The sequence below is a fragment of the Podarcis melisellensis genome, assembly GCF_964234715.1.
Source record: "Podarcis melisellensis genome assembly, chromosome: 8".
Lineage (NCBI taxonomy): Eukaryota > Metazoa > Chordata > Lepidosauria > Squamata > Lacertidae > Podarcis > Podarcis melisellensis.
The window spans coordinates 64,985,106-65,004,405 of NC_138540.1; the positions used below are offsets into that span (position 1 = coordinate 64,985,106).

Genomic DNA, 19,300 nt, shown 5'->3' on the forward strand with positions numbered 1-19,300 from the left:
TCCATGATGCGCGCACACGTACAAACACACACACACACACACACTACATAATGACCAAAAAAATGGAACAAAGCAATTTTGTTCTGTGGATATAGCGGGTCATACTAAGACAAAGGAGACTAAGGTTGAAATCACCACTGAGGGCTCATTCAGACTTCCTTTTGTCACATTTCTAGGCACAGGTCCACACTTTAAAACTCCATTTCCGAGCCCTTTTTTATTTTTTGCCCTAGTGCTTTAAAGGTCAGTGTGGATGAGCCCTTGACTATGAAGCTCACCTGCAGGAGAAATCTTGATTCAGTTCACCATTTAAAGACAAATCTATTGTAAATTGCTGTAGAAATATGGAGAACTGAACTTAAGAATGGAAAACTGAGAGGACTGAAATTGGCAATTCCTTCCAACCCTTCTGGCCAGTCACTCTCAGCCTAATCTGCTTTAAAGGGTTCCTGAGACAATAAAAAAGGAGGGGGGGGACCATGAAGCTTGAGCTTTTTGGGGGATGCAAATCTAGTAAAGAATAAACTTTGAAGTGTTTGTTTAAGGCAAATTTTAAAGTGTTACTTAAATTATAACATGTGTGACACGTTTTAAAATTAATATATAATATAGTTCACTTGAAGTGGCCTAGCCACTGTAAACAAACACAGTGACCTGGAATGGGTGAACAAACATCATCCCACAGCAATGTTAATCATGCTAGCAAAATCTAGGGCATGCTTTCTGGTTGTCATCTATGCATGTATTCAAGGCACTCCAGGTTCCAAGCAAAGGTGATGATCCTAAGCAGCTGCAACGGTAGCCTTTAGGGTCAGCTCCTGAATGTTGCTCTTGTGCAGGTGGGATAGGCAGCTTCCTATGCCCCTGTCAGGTGGGCAGTAGGGTAGCATTGGGAGAAGGCACTAGAAGACACCTTGTCCAGGGTCCCCTCCTTAACTGACTTCTGGTTGAGTAAGCTGGGGAAATGACCTACACCACCCACCCTTTTCAAATGATTGCTACATCTCAGTCTGTAGTCAGGTGACCCTGACTTTATTAGCTGTTTGTCATGTGAGAAAGGGGTCCTTATTTCAGACTATATTTCTTGCTCATCTTTCTCTAAAAGCAAAGACCCAAGTGCACCTAAGGAAATATTCAGTTTTAACTGATTTTAATATTGCACTGTATTTTATATTGTTGTAAATTACCTTCAGTTTTAACTGATTTTAATATTGCACTGTATTTTATATTGTTGTAAATTACCTTCAGTTTTAACTGATTTTAATATTGCACTGTATTTTATATTGTTGTAAATTACCTGATTATCTTTAGTGCTCCTGTAAAGGTTATTCAGAAATACATGTTTCCCCATGCATGCTGTTCACATCTCCTGCCGGGTGTATGACAAATGCTTGCTAATGGATAAAACTCTTTTAAAGAGCAGGGCCATGTTCTCCTGAAAAAGGAGAATATATCTGCGCTTTTCACCATGCTTTACTTTCCAGTTACTTTGTAGGCAGAGGAAGCAATAAAGATAGTGAAAGACTATAACAAAATAATTGCTTTTGTGAATCTGACTAGAGACAGGACAGACACCGAACTGATTTAAGTATTTACGTTTTAAGTGATTAACAGAGCAATCCTATACAGAATATGTCTTCTCAGAACAAGTACCATACATTTCAATGGGACTTCCTTCCAGGGTTGCAGGTGGATAGGATTACAACCTAAAGTTAAATAAATTCACATATTGTGAAGCCAACTTCTCATTGTGGGTGCCTTGCCAAGCTACTTCAGGAAGTGTGAAATAATTTTTATTCCTTAAATGATAACTTAATACACAGAAAGCCTGTCTTTTTTCATTTACATTCCCAATTTAATGTATTTGGGCTTCTTTGAGAGGAAGGACGGAATAGAAAATTTAATAGTAACAATCATTTCCAGAAACAAAACAGCCTCACAAGAAGTAGCATACCTTTCATTTGCAGACCTGTAGCTTCAAACTTGCCCTAATCCTAAACAGTTACAAGAGAGCAAGCCTCAATGAACTCAGTGGGAGTTACTTCTGAGTAAATGTGTGTGGAACTGTGCCACACAGCTGCATTGAACTTCCCTGTTGATGAAAACCTTCGAAAGAGGAAGCCTTCCTCACCATTTTAAACACAATCAGTTGTGTGGTAGAGAAATCCCCTGGATGACGGCATTACTCTAGCCTTCAGTCAGATGAGGGTGAAAGCCCAAGCACGGAGGTCAGGGAGGATCCAAGCCTTGAATCCTGCTCATTCCTCTCCATGACCCTGAACTTTGCTGTCTGGACCATCAAACAAGAGAAGCTATTAACAGTGCCTTTCCTTGACCCCCCCTAAGTTCCTGCCCCCATGCAGCGTGCTCCAAAGACTCCTCTCTCTCTCTCTCAAACGCAAAACTTCCCACTCGCATTGCTGCAGAGCAAAGCATGCAGGGGAAAGAACAGACACTCTGGCTCCCTTTCTCTCTGCCAAGACATGTCTCTCAAGCTATTCTCAGCAGCTCAGGGCTGGCTGGCACACCTGCTGTAGTGCGAGGCTTCCCAAACCTGTTCCCCCACGTACCTGTTGGCTGGGGATCCTACTGCTACGATGTTTGTCTCTTTCGCCAGCACACCATCCTCCGAGTGCAGTCGATCAGTTTCACTCTGGTCTGCCTCACCCACTCCTGGGCTGGTCTCCGATCCCCACTGCAGCGCTGCTGGGCTCCCAGTGGCAAGAGTCAGTATTGGCCCGCACACCTTACAGGTTCCCACCCCATGCAGCCCTCTGCAGTTTTGGAATTCCTCACTCGCTGACAGCTGGGTAGCTGGTCTGGCTGGTTCCTGGTGACGTCGCTCCTTTCTTTTCTCTAACTCAGCAACCCCCAGAGAAAGTGTTTCCTCCCCAGACGGGTGACACGACAGGCTTCTTTCACCACAACTGAATGCGGGTTCTGCTTCAGTCCTCTCCGCCTCCTTGGTCATTGTAATCATTATCTCATAGCGGATCTTTGGGGCATTCTTGCCCAGGCTGATTTTAATGGCTGAGGCAGAATCTGCTACCTCCAGAGGCTGATCAACAGGTGGGCTTGCTGTGGCCGTCTTAGCATCCTCTGCACCACTGATGTGCTCAGAGATGGACTCTCCAAGGCCACTGCTGAAGCTCAGGTTCTCCATCTGTTCTGTAACAACAGGGTGGGACGTCCCCGTGGTCAAATACCCTTCAAATACACTTTCAGTCCACTCTGAGGCAGACTTGGGGGCCTTGCTGTTTTCTTCCTGGACTGATGGGAGCTTGAGGGCTTCTCCTTTCATTTCAGGAGCTGCTGGGCAGCACAGAGAAGAATTACTGATGGAGAAAGACCCTGCCCAAGAGCTTCCATCTCCCCAACAAAGCAAAGAGTCAAAGGATGTGGAGGGTTCTGGGCTGGTCCCTAGAGAGTGTGTTTCACTTAGCCTAGATGAAGGCTCAGGTCTCTCCTGCTTTTCAGATTGATTTTCAGCAGGATAAAAATCAGCCCTGCTCCTCATATCCATGTCACTGCCAACAGCTGGTCTCTGAAGCCGCCCCATTGACAAAGGATCGCTTGCCAGGTGCCCAGGGTGCTGAGAGAGTTCAAAATGGCTACTCTGTCGCTTGTGCCAAGTGAGGTTCCCAAACTTGCGCAGTAGGCCATTCCTCCACAAATCAGGCTCCGAATAACTGAGAGCCTGGGTCTGCAGGATGGAAAAAGAAACTGTGAGAAGACAGAGACTATGAAAGAGGGGTGGGACAGAAACCTTGTATATGCAACAGTTGAGCAAGATTATATATGTTTGGGTTGCCTGCAGCTTTGCAAAAAGATCCACATCAGTAAGTAGCTTGTATAATATTTTACTAGCCTTCATCCCTAAATTTGTCAGTGTTATTAACTTTTGGCTTAAAAGGGGAGAAAGCCCAGCAGTTCCACAGCTTTCCAGCATGATTACTTGAAGGCAATTTTTATGAACCATAGGTGACTAGACTGATGTATTTTTACAAGCTTGGCAGCATGTTATTTGCTGAATGGAAATGCCTGTTTAAAAAGTATGAGTTTTTCTTTATCAAAACAACGCATACATAAACACAGAATGCAAGAATAGATACCAGCATTAACTGCCCCTTCCATAAATCCCAGATGTAGAATCAATATGAATAAACACTGAGCCAAAATCACTGAATCAAAATTTCCAACTATAATAAATATTTTGCCTTATACTTGTCTAACTTAGACTGATCTTGTCCATCAATCAAACAAAAAAATGGAAACTAGTTATCCACAAATTGTTTTTATGCTATTAATTAAAATATTTATAAACTGCCCTTCAGTGCAAATTCTCAAGGCGGCACATTATAACAAGTTTATGAACAACAACATGAGCCTTTCAGACTATTAAAAGCCATTAAAAGTCAATCAAAAACAAACTTTGGCACAAGGTAAAAGATAATGGAAGAAAGTTCCAAACCTGGGGTGCCACCACCAGAAAAGCCCTGTTGGTAACTACCTAGCTCACCTTAGAGTGGGGTGGAGGACTCAGAGCTGGGCCTTTGGTGATTATCTTAGACATGGTTGGATCCTCTGACTGGATCCATCAGCTGATGCATGGGGAGCTCAGTCCTGCTTGGTCACTATATCCCCCCTGCATTCACTGGCCAATTTTGACAGACGGGTGGGATTTTCCTCCTATTAATCACCTGACACTGATAAGAAGTCAGATATTGACAGGTGCTGGTCCTGCACTCCTGCCAACTTTGGCCTGTGGGGTGGGAGAAGTTGAAAGATTTGGCCCGCCAGGCCAAAGAGGTTCCCCACCTCTGCTGTAGTAGTTTCTGTTGTCTGTGGAATGTTCTCCCCAGGAAGGCCTGCCTGGTGCTAACTTTGTGGCCATTTTGGCACCAGGGAAATATCCTTTTGTTTTCCCAGCACCAAAGACTGAGTGTTCTTACTCTGTTTTTAATTCAGCTTATGTATTTTTATTGCTATATTTTAGTCGTCTTGTAAATTGCTTCAGGACCTTTTTGTTGTGGGAAATTACTCATTGGTTCAATAAACCTAACCTAACAAATAGCCATTAACTCTAATTCTAGCTTTGCTGTTCTGGAAATGCCCTGAACAGGGATGGCCGAGATATTTTCCTGCCTGAGGAGAAGGACAATATGGCATTCCTCTTCCTATATACAAAAGGCAAGCAGGCTGGCAGTCAAATCTTACTACAGTACTGATGACGGGACAGCATCTTCCATTGGGACTGAGGAAGGCGGGTTCAAAAGACACAGGGAAGGCCGCGTGACACTCACAACTCTGTTTCCAAAATCTTGGCACTCTCTCAGTCTCCTGGCAGCTGCAAACCAAAGCAGCTGCTTCACTCTGCCTAATGGGAAGCAAACCTTTGCTGGCCCCTGGGAGAGGATTTTAAATTGCATAGTAGACCCTTAGGGCAGTTTTATACAGTCAGCTGTATTTAGGGATGTTAGAGAATTCCATCGGAAATGGGAGCAGAAATTGCCATAATTTGCGTGTTTTTCCAGGGTCAGGATGGAATGTGAGTGGCATTCTCTATTGTTTTTTTTTAGTCTGCAAATAATAACTATGATTTCTGCATTGTTTTTTTGACATTTTGACATTTCCCCTCCATTGAAATAATTACATTTGTTTTGGTCATAGCAGAATAGCAGTTAGCTAGATGGACAAGGTAGCTTTTGGCGAAATAGAAACAGCACTGGCTGTGAAGAACACAAGATGCAATGGAAAGCCCTGCCTCCTTACATTCCTAGCTGGGGGGGGGGGGAATTCCTGGACTAAGTAGTCTGCAGTCAAAAGAGGGGCAACTTTTGGACATTGGCCTGTAGGAATCCTAACATAGGAAGTCCCCTTTTTGTTCCAAGAAACCTCAAAATTCTGTACTGAAATAAAACCAATAAAATGTATGCTGCTAAAAAAAACCCCCAACAACAACTTGCTAATTAGTAATCAAAAGTTAACAAAATATACCCGAACCCTACGCTACCTGAAAATAAAGATAACTGTCTGGAATTATGATGTTGTTTTCTAGATTACTACCATTCCCTCCTCTCTTCTCATCTCCTTCCTTCCGTTCCTTTTCCTATCCTGCTTCAGTCTTTTTTCCTTCTCTTTATTAATTGCTTTTTTCATTTAGAAATGAAAATAAAAATAATTACAAAAAAAACTTTTGTAAGTATGACCCTATATAAAGAAGCTTCGATTTCTTTTTAAGGGAGATTTGGTCACAAGAACAGAAAAACAGGGCAGGAGGGCTGCATGGGAAAGCGAAAAGGAGGGCAAGACAAGCCACCATGCCAGGCACAGAAGTCCCACCTCTTGCAGCCTTTACCAATACACTGCTGGCTTAATTTCAAGTCTTCAGTTCACAGCCATGAGGACTAGCCACATAGCTTTCGGAATTTCAATTTAGCATTGAGATTCTCAAGAATCCAAATGTTTTGTATTCAGCAAGCCTAATTATACTGGAGTATCTTTTTCTCCCCAAGCCAGATTTTTTTGAGGCAGGTCCTAAGTCCTGTAGCCAACTGTTGGCTATTTGTAGCGATACTGATTAGGCACATAGCAGCAGGGCGGTTTGTGTCCTTAATGTAATCCTCACTATCCCCCTTGACATACCAGCTAGTGGGTGGTTCCACTTGTATCAGCTGAACTCTGCTGGGATTTGGGCCCTGCCCTCCCTCACAGCAAAGCTCCAGCTGCTACAAAACAGCCCAAGGGTGCTCCACCCAGAGCAGCTGCTGATGTAGCAGGAAATCACTAGATAATAAGCGGCCAAATGTGCACATTCCACACACACCTTTGGAGATTACAGCTGCCACCCAAACGTGTCTCCACCTCCATGTACTGTAGGTAAAGCAAGCTGGCCTCTAGAGATGGCTGTGATTGAAACAGGGGCGATTCACCCTACGATCTTCAAAGGAAGCACTACAGGAGATACCATCTCCTTCTTGCTAGACCCACAGCTAGCAGAGGGAGGGAGGGAGAGAGAGAGAGAGAGAGAGAGAGAGAGAGAGAGAGAGAGAGAGAGCGCCAAAAGAACAACTTCCTCCTCCGTAGTTCAAGATGTATTTTGTGCTGGGGAAGCATCATAGATTCATGGGTCTAGAGCAGGCCCTTTAAAATCAATGCATGTGACTAACTTGAGTCCGCTAAGTTCATTGAGTCTACACTGAGCAGTACTTAGCTGGATATAACCCACAAGAACCTGCCTTCCAAATCAGATCATAGCTGAGTATCGTCTACACTGACTGGCAGGGTTTCAGAATGGAGCTGTTCCCAGTCCAACATGGAGATGCCAGGGCTTAAACCGGGAACATTCTGCATGCTAAGCATGTGTCTTACTAGTAAGCTAAGTGGCAAGATCTCATTTAGCTCAGATGAATCTCTTCTGGGTGGACATCTCTGGCTTCAGGGACCATAAGGGAAGCACTTGGGAATTTTTGCAGCTCACACATTTCCTTTTCTAAACTGTGTAGGTAATGGAAGGGGGGAGGAAACACCACAGGTGTATTCGCTCGCTAGATGTGCTCAAAGCTTCAGGTGAGTTGCTTTGTTCTGCCCCTGGGTGAATTAGTTTGTGGCTCGCCCTTCTGCTCGCTCCCAGTGGAGCATGCCATCATTTCCTGAGAACTCAGAGGCTTCAAGGTAGCTCTCCACCCTAACAGGTTCCTGTACTGGTTGACAGTGACACTGCCACAAACATGCCAAGGAGAAACTTTTCTTCTGAGTAATTTGAGTGTCACATTAAATTAATAGGACAAAATATCCTACCTTCCAGGCCTGTTTATACCCATCAAGAACCCTAGGACAACCAGGCATTGGGAATTTACCATTGTGCAGGATAGTTAATAGAGTAGGATAGTTAATAGAGTGGTATCTTGGGTTAAGTACTTAATTTGTTCCGGAGGTCCGTTCTTAACCTGAAACTGTTCTTAACCTGAAGCATCACTTTAGCTAATGGGGCCTCCCGCTGCCGCTGCACCGCCAGAGCACGGTTTCTGTTCTCATTCTGAAGCAAAGCTCTTAACTCGAGGTACTATTTCTGGGTTAGCGGAGTCTGTAACCTGAAGCTTATGTAACCTGAGGTACCACTGTACACATGTTCATACATCCTGCTGTGGGCAAGCCAGAGTTCAAGGGCCACTCCATCCAGGCAAGAACGCCAGGAGAGAAGCAAGGCTGATGAGAGGTGCAGCCTGGGAAGAGGGGGTGTGGTTGAACAGAGTATGGCCAGAGAAAAAGGTTCTGAAGGTTCCCCACCCCTAATTTAATAAATCCCATGGGGGGATCCTTGTTCCTCTTGCCCAGGATAACATCGTTTCCCACCCCTTCTCTCAATGGAATAATATTTTATATAAGTATCATGCAGACTGGAGTGTGTGCAACAAAGGGATTTTACCAGAACTGCAGGACTCTTACCAAGATATAAAGCAGCTGCACTTCTAGATTAAACTTATTAACTTCTTTTTTTTGTGCTCCCCCTTCCCTACAGCTGCTTGTGAAACACTTTGGTTCTTGTGGCTCAGTTTGTACAATCTACGCACATGCACCCACACACATGCCCCAGATTTCCTTGGTTATTCAACATGCTGTTTTTTGTCCCCTTAGGATTTTTTCCGTAAATATATTTCTATACTTCTTCAAATCCAAAAGCTTTTCTAAGCTTGCTGATGCCTTTCTTATCAGAGTTGGCTATAATCCTATTGGGCTGTTAGCACTCACCCACTTATGGCAAGTTCACTATTAAAATGAGTGGTGTCTGACATACCTCTGTTTTGAAGGTGTCTCAGAATGACTATTTCTTAACCAAAGGCACTGACTCAAAGACGTTAGCAATTAAGGTAAGCAAAATGAACTCTGCAAAAGCCAAATCTATAAATAATACTTCACTCAAAGGCAAGCAAGATGTGCTTTGCAAGAGCTGAGCTGCTACATCAAATAAGTCCAAGAAGGATGCTAGATCAGAAAACATATAGGCTACATATAGGTTAATCAAGACAAGCTTTGCAAGTCTTCTTCTGCTGCAGGGTGCTGGAGATTAAAACATGTAATCAAAGTCTTAAAATGGCAAAATAAATTACAAGTCAGATCTGCAACAAAATGTTGCAGTGTATGATTCTGCTTCTTCTAGTTTCTAGTCTCTGTTCCATTTCCCTTTCCTGGTTTTCTGTTTTTCCACCCACAGCCAGTGTTATGCGTCCATTGAGCATGTTCAATCCTCACTGGACTGCCTCCCCACACTCTTTGGTATTTTTCCTTACAGTTTTTTTGTACTTCACCTAACCCCAAGCTTGCTGGTGTGGTGCTCTTTTGGCTACATTTGCAACAGCATTCATTGCTTGAACATTGGAGACAGAGGGAATAATCTTAAATGTTTTTACTGAAGTGACTGTTTGTGTGAACATGATTTGAGGCATGATTTGAGAATCAGGGTTCCACTCCAGTGTCGATTTGCTGGTCTTAATTCATGCTTAAAATTATGTTTGCAGTCTGCTTGGTTGGACAGGAATTCTATAATGCTCTGAATGAATGAATGAATGAAGCACATGGTGAAAGAGACGGGATACTTCATTTTAACACACCCTTTAATCTCTCTGATTCTGAGTACAAAAAACAGTTGAAGTGTGTTAAGTAAGGAGGGATAACATGGCACAAGGTGTTTTCAGACAGTTGCTGTTTTCAGGTGAGACTCAATCCCATACTGGCAAATCCAGATTGCACGACTGAGCTTATTTTGGAGCTCTTGCACAACAAACCTACTTCTCCCACAAAAGTGAGCTTTCTGAAAGTGATGGGAAAATGAATTGGAAAGTGTGGGGAGTTAACACTTACTTTGGCACAATGTCCCTCCCCCCCAAAAAAAAAAAATCATAATGAATGCTTGTTGAAGAGCCAATGTTGTCTAATCTCCCTGCAAACCAATTGGGATAAAAGCTCAATAAACAGGACACCTTGAAGTGCCCACACTTACTGAAAGGAACTCTATTGCAAAAGGCACAGGCCCATGCAGTTGTGCTTTGCTTCCAGCAGAGGGCATCCTTATCTTTGGGAAAAAGAAGCTGTATGCACTGAAAACTTTTTTTTTAACGAGGGACAGACATAGAATTATAGAATTGTAGAGTGGAAAGGACCACAAGGGTCCAACCCATTGCAATGCAGGAACCATTTGGCTTGAACCCATGACCCTAAGATTAAATTTCGTGGCTCTACAAAATGAGATATTTTGTTGACTATTCATGTTATCGGCTTGCTAAATTAATGCTGTCCTTCCATGGTTGTTTTTTAATGCATGGTTGACATGTATGTCTTTATATCGCTGAATGACGTATTTATTATTATTAACTTGCCTCAACATCATTTTGAAATAAAGGAGGGAGAGAATAGCTGTCAAAATACATTAAACCACGTGTGTATTGACTTAGCGTATAGGTGGAAAGAGCCTTTTTCAGCTGAGGGGTGCATTCTGTTCTGTTCAAGGTCACAGTCCAGCCAGGCCAAAACACTCAAAAGAGATTGCACTTTGGGACCGAGTTTCCCCCCCTTTTGATGAGATATTAAAAACAAACTGTTCCCTTGTGTTTCCACACAAAACACAGCTGGCTGGGTCATTTCCAGATTTAGTGTGGTGTAGAATATAGGAGGGACGCGGGTGGTGCTGTGGGTTAAACCACTGAGCCTAGGGCTTGCCGATCAGAAGGTCGGCGGTTTGAATCCCCGTGACGGGGTGAGCTCCCGTTGCTCTGTCCCAGCTCCTGCCAACCTAGCAGTTTGAAAGCACGTCAAAGTGCAAGTAGATAAATAGGTACCGCTCCAGCGGGAAGGTAAACGGCGTTTCCGTGCGCTGCTCTGGTTCACCAGAAGCGGCTTAGTCATGCTGGCCACATGACCCGGAAGCTGTACGCCTGCTCCCTTGGCCAATAAAGCGAGATGAGCGCTGCAACCCCAGAGTCGGTCACGACTGGACCTTTACCTTACTAGAATATAGGAATATAAGAAGCTGTCTTATACTAAGTCAGACCATTGGTCCATCTGGCTCAGTATTATCTACATTCTACAATGACCAGTAGCAGTTCTCCAGCATTTACTTCAGCCCTTCCTGGCAACTGAACCTGGGACCTTCTGCATACAAGGAGGAGCGCTGGCCACTAGCTATAGCCCTTCCACATAGAAGGCAGAGTGCTGGGCTTAGACTGGAGAGGCCAGGTTTAATTCCATGAATTTCACTGGGTGATCATGGACCAGCCTCTCCCTCTCAGCCTAACCTACTTCTAGGTTGTGAGCATCAAGTGGGCTAGCCTGGTGCATGCTGCCTTTAGTGGCCTGGAGGGACAGTGAACTATAGAGATGAGATTGACAGGTGATAACAGAGGAGACTAACTGCTGGGCCACCACAAGAACAAATCAGCACACATAAATGGCTGTCTGCTGTGTGTCACGGGAAGGCAACTGAGTCATGTGACATGTTTCAATCAATAGTACAAATATATCAAAAGCACATCTTATCCATCCCACTAAGAATCACCTTGCTGGGTTAGACTGAAAATTATTCTCCACCATCCATAATTAGAGGGTAGACAAAGGATTAGGCACCTTGCCTCCTATGGCTGATTTCTCCCGCCCCCACCTCCCCAGCCACAAATGAACCACCATTAAGGGAGTAGCTTAATGTTTGGGTTGCTGTATGTTGCTCTATTACTGCTCTTTCTGTGCTATTGTTTTTATTGTGAATACTAATGCTTGTTTTAAAACGCTTTCAGTATATTTTTCACACTGCTTTGGAAAGATATTTTCTATTTTGATATGTGGCCTAGAAGCATTTTCAATAAATAAATAGCTGTCCTATATACATATAGTCAGAGCAACCCAACACCTCTATACATATGTATGCTCAGAAGCCTGATCAAATTCTCAGGTGATAGTGTGTCATATTATTAAAAGCAAAACTAAATAAATAAGTACAAGTTAAAGAGAACTACCTATCAATTGATTAACTAAATTTTGACTTATTGATCATATGAGTTTAACTGATTTAATCAATCAAATCTGCATTGATTAGGAATGAAGCAGTTGTTCTGGCGGAAAATATATTTCCCTGTTTCACACATGTGTCACAGCAAGAATTACCTCAGAGGAGCCTTTCCTTAATGCTGAGTGGATTTTACACTTCTGACTTTGCTTCTTGTTTGCATTGATTGCAGGGTTTTTTTAATTGGATGTTTTATGTTTTTAACTTGAAAGCTTCTTTGGGGACAGAAAGCAGGATAGACATTTTAAAAATAAATGAATAAAGAATGCCTTTCTGTGTGAGTAGGATGCACGTGTCTTTTCTCAGAAGATGCTTATCACACATAGATGTGTAATTATTTGCCTTAATTATAATAAACCATTATTTAGAAAATCTGATACTTAAAGGAGCATAAAAAAATCAAAGGATTTTTAATTGATATAAATGATTACTCAACTAAGGTGCGATCCTGTGGTCCTTTGGCTCGCAGGCATGAATGAGTGAATCTCCCTTTCTCTTTCCTCGGAAAGGGAGCTCTGCCACCATTGCTGCTTCACCATATTTGTCCAATGGCAGTAACAGTAAAAAAGGGATCTTATTCCAGGTATGCTGAAGTGAGATTGAGGGACGCTTTGGATTCACTGGATCCTGTTTCCCTGACACACCCTTGGAAAAGGGTTGGGGAACAAAGTAGACAAGCCCCTGTTTATAATTGGTTTGTGGGTTTCAGTCATGTTTTACCTATAATTTTATTTCTGCACTGCTTTGAGATTTTTATGATCATGTGGTTTATTAAGTTTTCTAAATATATAAACCAGAAAACAGCACTTTTCCCACTTGTAATTCCCAGCAACTGGAATACTGTACAGAGGGATACCGTCTCAGACAGTAGAGGCAGAACATACTCATCACGGCTAGTAGCTGTAGATATCCTCCATGAATTTATCTAAGGTTGAGAAGCATCGCAACATGTCTGCTCAGAAGTAAGTCCCACTGGGTTCGCACTCCTCACAACCTCTCCTGCCCCAAAGAAGGCCCTTCCACGGGTTCTTTGACAGCAGTGGGGCTCACCTTTGATGCTGGCTTCTGTGGCCTACTGCAACTAGGGGGCTCCATAACATGCTTCACTTGCACTGAGATTGCATCCTCCTCACTTGCCCTGGAATGAAATCGAGAAAGAAGGATTGGAGCCAGAAGGAAGGTACACAAGAGGCCACAAAGGCTAACTGTCTCTCAGCCAAATAATTGCTTCTGCTTCCCTTTTTCATTGAGCACTTGTCCATCCCAGCCACTCCCTATATGAGGGGTGGAGATCCTTTTACAGCCCAAGGGCTGCATGCCCTGGGGGGGGAGTTCCTGAATTGTAACCCCTCACTCATGCTTTGCTGTTCTTAACTATCGCCTGTCCTTGCTGTCACCAGCAAGAAAAGTAATATTTTCTTATATTTGGTATTTGGTCCTTCAAAATATTGTCAACAGATTAGGCTAAGGGATAGAAAAAGATTAATAATAAAGATTATCATGGATGACAATTGGAAGCAAGGTTAAGAAGTTTGTAATGAAAGAAGATACTGATGTTATAAATATGAAATTGGGAACTGCTAAATATGTAATATGATGAAATCCAGATTGGAGGGTGTTGAGGAAGTCTTTTAGCAATGTAAGTACACCAGGGAATAAGAAGAATTTTTTTTATTATTTTATGGGTTTTTATTGTTGTTGAGTTTTGATGTTGTGTCAAGTGTAATGTTTTTCTTTTGTGTTTTCGTCTATGTGTTATAAGAGAAAACTAATAATTTTTTTGGGGGGGGAAACAAAAACAAAATATTGTCAACAGATGAGGGCTCAGGTAGTGGTTGCTCTGAGCTGAGAGAGAGGAAGTGAGGGCAAAACTAGAATCTGATGCTAATTGTTCATTGAAAGATGATCCCTACTGAGCTCCCTAGGATGACTCAGCTGTGGCCTGTTTCCTGAAACAGCTCCTGTTGAAATGCAAACAGAGCAGAGGACAGGAGCATATCAGCAAGCTGCAGAGTGGAAAGGAAGGATTGCCGAGGGCTCCTGGACAAATCTCCAATGTCCTTCTTGTTGCTGATTATGACCCAAACGTCTATTTCTAAAAAACAACAACAAAAAACTGCTGGCATTTAGGAGCAGCTGTCATATGTGCTATACTGGATAGCTCATTCAGTAGAGCATGAGACTTCTTAATTTCAGGGTCGTGAGTTTGAGCCTCACGTTGGGCAAAAGATTCCTGCATTGCTGGGGGTTGGACTAGATGACCCTCGTGGTACCTTCCAACTCTATGATTCTATCACTGATCTGCAGCTGTTTCCTGCAAACCTTTGTACAGGAAGCTGATTTATGCCAAGTCAGATTATTGGTTCATCTAGCACAGTTATTGTTTGCAATGACTAGCAATGACTCTCCAGGAATTTTCCCCTACCCTTCCTAGAGACTGAACCTGGGACCTTTGGCATGCAAAAGAAGTGTTCTGCACAGGGCTGTCCCAATACATTTTGCAGAGGACAAACACATTCCATATACAGAAGCAAGCTAGTTAGTTTAATGGAGCCAGAGCATCCCATGTTGCACATATACCTGTGTTCTTCAAAAGAGGAGAATTGCCTGGAGTCAGAGGTCTACCGCCACTGGTCCCCAATATTTGCTGCCTGAGGCTGTTTCCTCACTTTGCCTAATAGTAGAGCCAGTTCTGGCTCTTCTGCTGAGCCACTGCCTCTCCCCAGTTATAAACTTATGCATGCTCCCCCAACACAGGAATGTGCAGATAACTTCAAAAACACATCTGAGCATCTCATTGTACACATTTGTAAAATGACACACAAAAAAACCCTTACCCTACTGTATATAAATAAGTACGTGGTCTATGTCCTGACAAAGGTGTAAAGGTGAATCTTCACACCTGCACTTGTAAACTGCAACACAGCTCTCGCTTGAAAATTGCATTGAACTGAATTTCATAATGCAGCTCTCCAACCAATGTTTACAAAAAATATGGGGGGGAGTATGCATAAAAATGCGTAATTTATTTAATTTTTAGATTTATATACTGCCCTTCATAAGATCTCGGGGCGGTTCACAGAATATTTGTGAAAATTACATATAAAATTGCAATATATTAGGGGAAACTGCTTGCAAAAATGTGTAATTAGCCAAAACTGCATAAAAAGAACATTGCACTAAAATATGAATTTTCACAAGGATTCTAAAAAATAATCTCTGATTCATGTGGAAATGTGAAAAACTGAATTTAAGACGGGGGGGGAGGGAGAGAAATTAAGATAACGCATGTTGACAGATCCCACCCTCCACATCTTTACTCCTGACCCAGGGGCACTTCCAGGCCTATCCTTGTACACTCACCCTTCCGAGGTTCTCTTCTTCCGAGGCCTCATCCTCCATTTCCCTCTGCCACCTTCATCTCTCGCTCCTGCCAACCTGGGACCCTCATCTTCATTTTCCCGCCTCTGCTGCAGCTCCTTCAAGCTCAGTTCACTCCTTGAGAAGAAGCGAGAAAGCCGCCTCTTCAGACCCTCTTTCTTTGCCATGGTGGCACACTGAGTCCTGACCTCCAGGCCTGAGGGAAATGAACTGCTAGAGGAGGACGGGCTGAGGCTGCCGCTACACCCTGCCTGCAAGCAAAGGCCAGGCGGGTGGCTCTTTCTGTAGCCAGAAGCGCTTTGCTTTTCCACCTTCACGCTCCCTCAGCCTGAGGAGGCGGCCCACCTGTGGGGAGGATCCGGGTGTGAAAGGCGTGACACCTGCTGACAGATCCAGGCGTGCCGCTTTGGGAGCAAAGCCAAGGGCAAGCTCCGAGGCCTACGCTGGAGAGGGGAGTGGTTTTAAGTTCCCGGCTGATATTTCTCCAACTTGGGGGGTGGAGGGGGGCAGTGTTTGCCTGGTCAGGAGCAGCCTAGAGACAAATGTGCCGATCAGAGCCCCCAAGGAAAGGTGGGGAAGGACTTTGGAGCAAAGGTGCCTGAGGAATTTGAGAGGTGGCGGCTGAGGGATTAGGTCATAATAAAGTTCCAGCAACGGCAGCCGAGAGTAAACAAAGCAGCCACGGGTAACTTATTGAGGAAAAGCTACCGGTTAATTTATGGGCTCAAGAGGAAGGTGCTGGTATTAACCTTTAAAGCCCTTAATGCAGCCTTTGCCAACCTGGTGCTCTCTGGAAGTTTTTGACCTACAACTCCCATCAGCCCTAGCCTGATGGTCCATACAAAACAGAAAGGAGAATGGGCTCTGGTACTCATTCAGGCCACACACAAAAAAAAGTCAAAGTTGTATGTGTTTTAGTGTTAAAAACTTCTTTTGTTTGGTCCTACTACTTTTTCAAGCTAGTTCTGGTCAGATTTTAAGAATGAAGTGTTTTTGAATTCCAAAGTTCCAAAGAAGAGTGGGGTTTTTTTTACTCCAAAATGCACATTAATAGATTTGCACTAGCAACCACTGGAGCATGTATGTTCTCTTTGTTTTGGGTAGACTTTCAGGCAGTGAGGTTCAAAGTCTGGGGAGAGATTCTTCATGTGTTTGACTGAACATGTTTAGACTCCTTGGCGCAACCAGGAATTCTGCACAACTACACGAACCTGGGGAAAATTCCCCTTCAGAATTGTATACTCAACTGGAGGAAGTTTGAGGGTGGGGGTGGAACAGACAGGGCACCAAGTGTAGGGCTAGCATGGCACACTTTGGCCACATTCATGCCATAAAATTTAAAGAACCCTAATACTACTTTAAAGTCATGGCTTCCCCCAAAGAATCCTGGGAGCTGTAGTTTGTTATGGGTGAAGATAGTTGTTTGGAGACCCCTACTCCCATCACAGAGCTACAATTCCTAGAATTCTTTAACTGCCAATTCCTCACAGCAGGGAACTCTTGCTATTTGCAGCTCTGTGAGAATGTGGATCTCCTAACAGCTCTCAGCACCCTTAAGAAACTACAGCTCCCAAAATTATTTGGGGAAAACCATGACAATAAAAGTGGCATATCAGTACTCCAGATGTATGGGGCAGACTTCCAGTCTCTTCCCACATGCAGTCTTTTGAATGAATAGGGCTTTAGTGTCTTGCATTTTGAAGAAGTGATTATAAATGGGTCAGTTCTCATACTTTTTTTTTGGAATCAGAGTCTCTCACAGTGCAATTCTATGCACTCTTAATTGAGAAGAAATCCTGGTGAACTCCATGGGACTTACTTCTGAAGAGACACACACTTTAGATTGTGCCATTAGTAGCTTTTGTAGGTACCAAATTTCAGGAATGGCAAAGAAACTCTTCACCCCAGCTGGAGATCAGATAATGGCTTCAGAAACTCATTAAGTTCTTTAATCAGCTAACAATCCATTATCCTTAGGGCCACTACAAGCTGGACCTTGTCGGATACTGTATTCTCAAAGTGGACATTGCTGTGAGAGACTTCTAATGCTCAATGGCTAGTTGTGTGAATCTGCCCAGAGTCAGAGTTGATAAATGGCTAAAAAGGCAACACCACTTCCCAAAACGTGCTTAACACAGTCTGTTATTGTGCATTGTGTTCAATGTACGCAAGTCCCACTATTGGCCCACTCACTGTGCGAAAATTAAATGTAATGAATTATGGCAAAGCTTTGCTAAAAACACTGCAGATTCAGATATCCAAACATCCAGAGTTTGCCTACTTCCTTATTTCCCTGCTTGTTTCTGCTTTGCTGGTTGGCGACAGCCATTTTCATGCAGAAACCAGGGTGGGAGGGAGGGAGATTGGATGCACTGGAGAGGAGGAAAGATAAAACAAATCAGGGAGGAGGGATCAGATTCTCTTCCTGATTGGCTGCAGCCATTTCAGGGAGAAACCATTGAAAAAAGTGGAGGGGGAGAGATTAGACAAATCCCAGTTTAGAAATATTTTCAGAGAAATAATGGAAATTGTAGGCTAGTTATGTGAATGCTTGTCTAAACACTGATTTCCATGGAATGCATTGTGTTTAGTAAGCAGGACCTGTGTGTAATTGCAAGTACTGTACTGTACAGATGCATGGTGTGTCCAGATCATTAATCAAAAAAACTGAACCTACTCATAACTGCTGAGCCTTTTCCAAAGGAGGTGAGAGGCCAGCATACCTCTCCCATCCTTGCCTCACTTTGCTTAATAGTAGGGCAAATCTTAAACCAATCTCCTACCCTGAGACATGTTCATGCTCCAAATCTACCACCTGAGGTCACTGCCTCACCTCATCTCAAGGTAGGGCCACCTCTGCTAGCAAGCAGACAGTGTTTTCACAAATTGGTCTTGCAGAAGTTTCTCCAAGGTTGAACAACCATTAGGTTCCCAAATCTAGCTCTCCAAAATAATTTGCCTTCACCTCAAGGTATGCTTTGCTGAAAGGAAGAGATGCACAGAAAGTTATGATCCATATTCTTTATTGGTTTCCATCATTTTCCAAAACTGGTACAAAAATGAAAATAGGGGAGGGGAGGGGAATGCAGTCGTGGGGATTTTTGACGTCGCCACCAGACATAATCAGCAGGATAGCTGCTTGCTTGAACAGAGTCCTGCAGCTCAGACATGACCCTCCCCCCCTCTAAAAAGAACCCCACACAGTCACCCTCTCATCCCCACCCTCTCCCACCCATCCACCCGCCCGCTTCATAAAAAGTCAAAGAGTTTGACACAAAACAAGCTTTGGTCGCTAGCAGTAAACATGGGAGTTACATTCGTTTTGTCTCCTAGTACACAATCATGTAGCCACGCAAGAAGTCGCCATCATCCCCCCCCCACCCTTCCCACCCCCAATACATTCAGTGCTCCCTATTCCACAGTGACCCTGAGTGCAGACTTGGCACCAGCCTGACTGCAATGCACACTGCTTGCCCCTAATGCATAGTGTCCATCACTGTCTAAAATGGTAATGATATTGCCTATTCCATGCAGTGATTTATTTGCAAGACCAAGCTGAAGAGTTTTAGAAACCATCTTGTCATTTAAAAAAAAAAGGCCTGGGAGACTGACCTAAAGAATTTCCAAAACATTTCTGCAAAGTAGTGGGTGAAAGAAGCTGCAATCAAGCCCCCCACCCCGAAAAGAACATTGTTCCTCTTGGCTTGCAGATAAATCACTGTTATTTCAGAAGTCCAATCCTCTCATTGGTTGTAGGAAGATATGGGAAATTCCCCCCACCCCTTAACCAGCTCTCATGTGGCAAAGTTGCAAAGTGGCAAGGTACAAAGAGGGTGCCCCTCTCTATGCCCCTCTGGTGCAAAT

The 19,300-nt window shown here is 43.5% G+C and overlaps 1 protein-coding gene across 1 annotated transcript in view; it reads right to left on the minus strand.

Moving 5' to 3' along the window:
* CRYBG2 (crystallin beta-gamma domain containing 2) overlaps positions 1 to 16,411 on the minus strand; it is a 61,153-nt gene extending 44,742 nt beyond the window's left edge. The window contains exons 1-3 of the mRNA XM_081920473.1: positions 15,419 to 16,411; positions 13,106 to 13,193; positions 2,571 to 3,703 (exon numbers count right to left, since the gene is read on the minus strand). Coding sequence (XP_081776599.1) covers positions 2,571 to 3,703; positions 13,106 to 13,193; positions 15,419 to 15,603 — 1,406 coding nt within the window. The 5' untranslated portion in view covers positions 15,604 to 16,411. The remainder of the gene's footprint in view (positions 1 to 2,570; positions 3,704 to 13,105; positions 13,194 to 15,418) is intronic.
* Between the last annotated feature and the right edge of the window lie 2,889 nt (positions 16,412 to 19,300).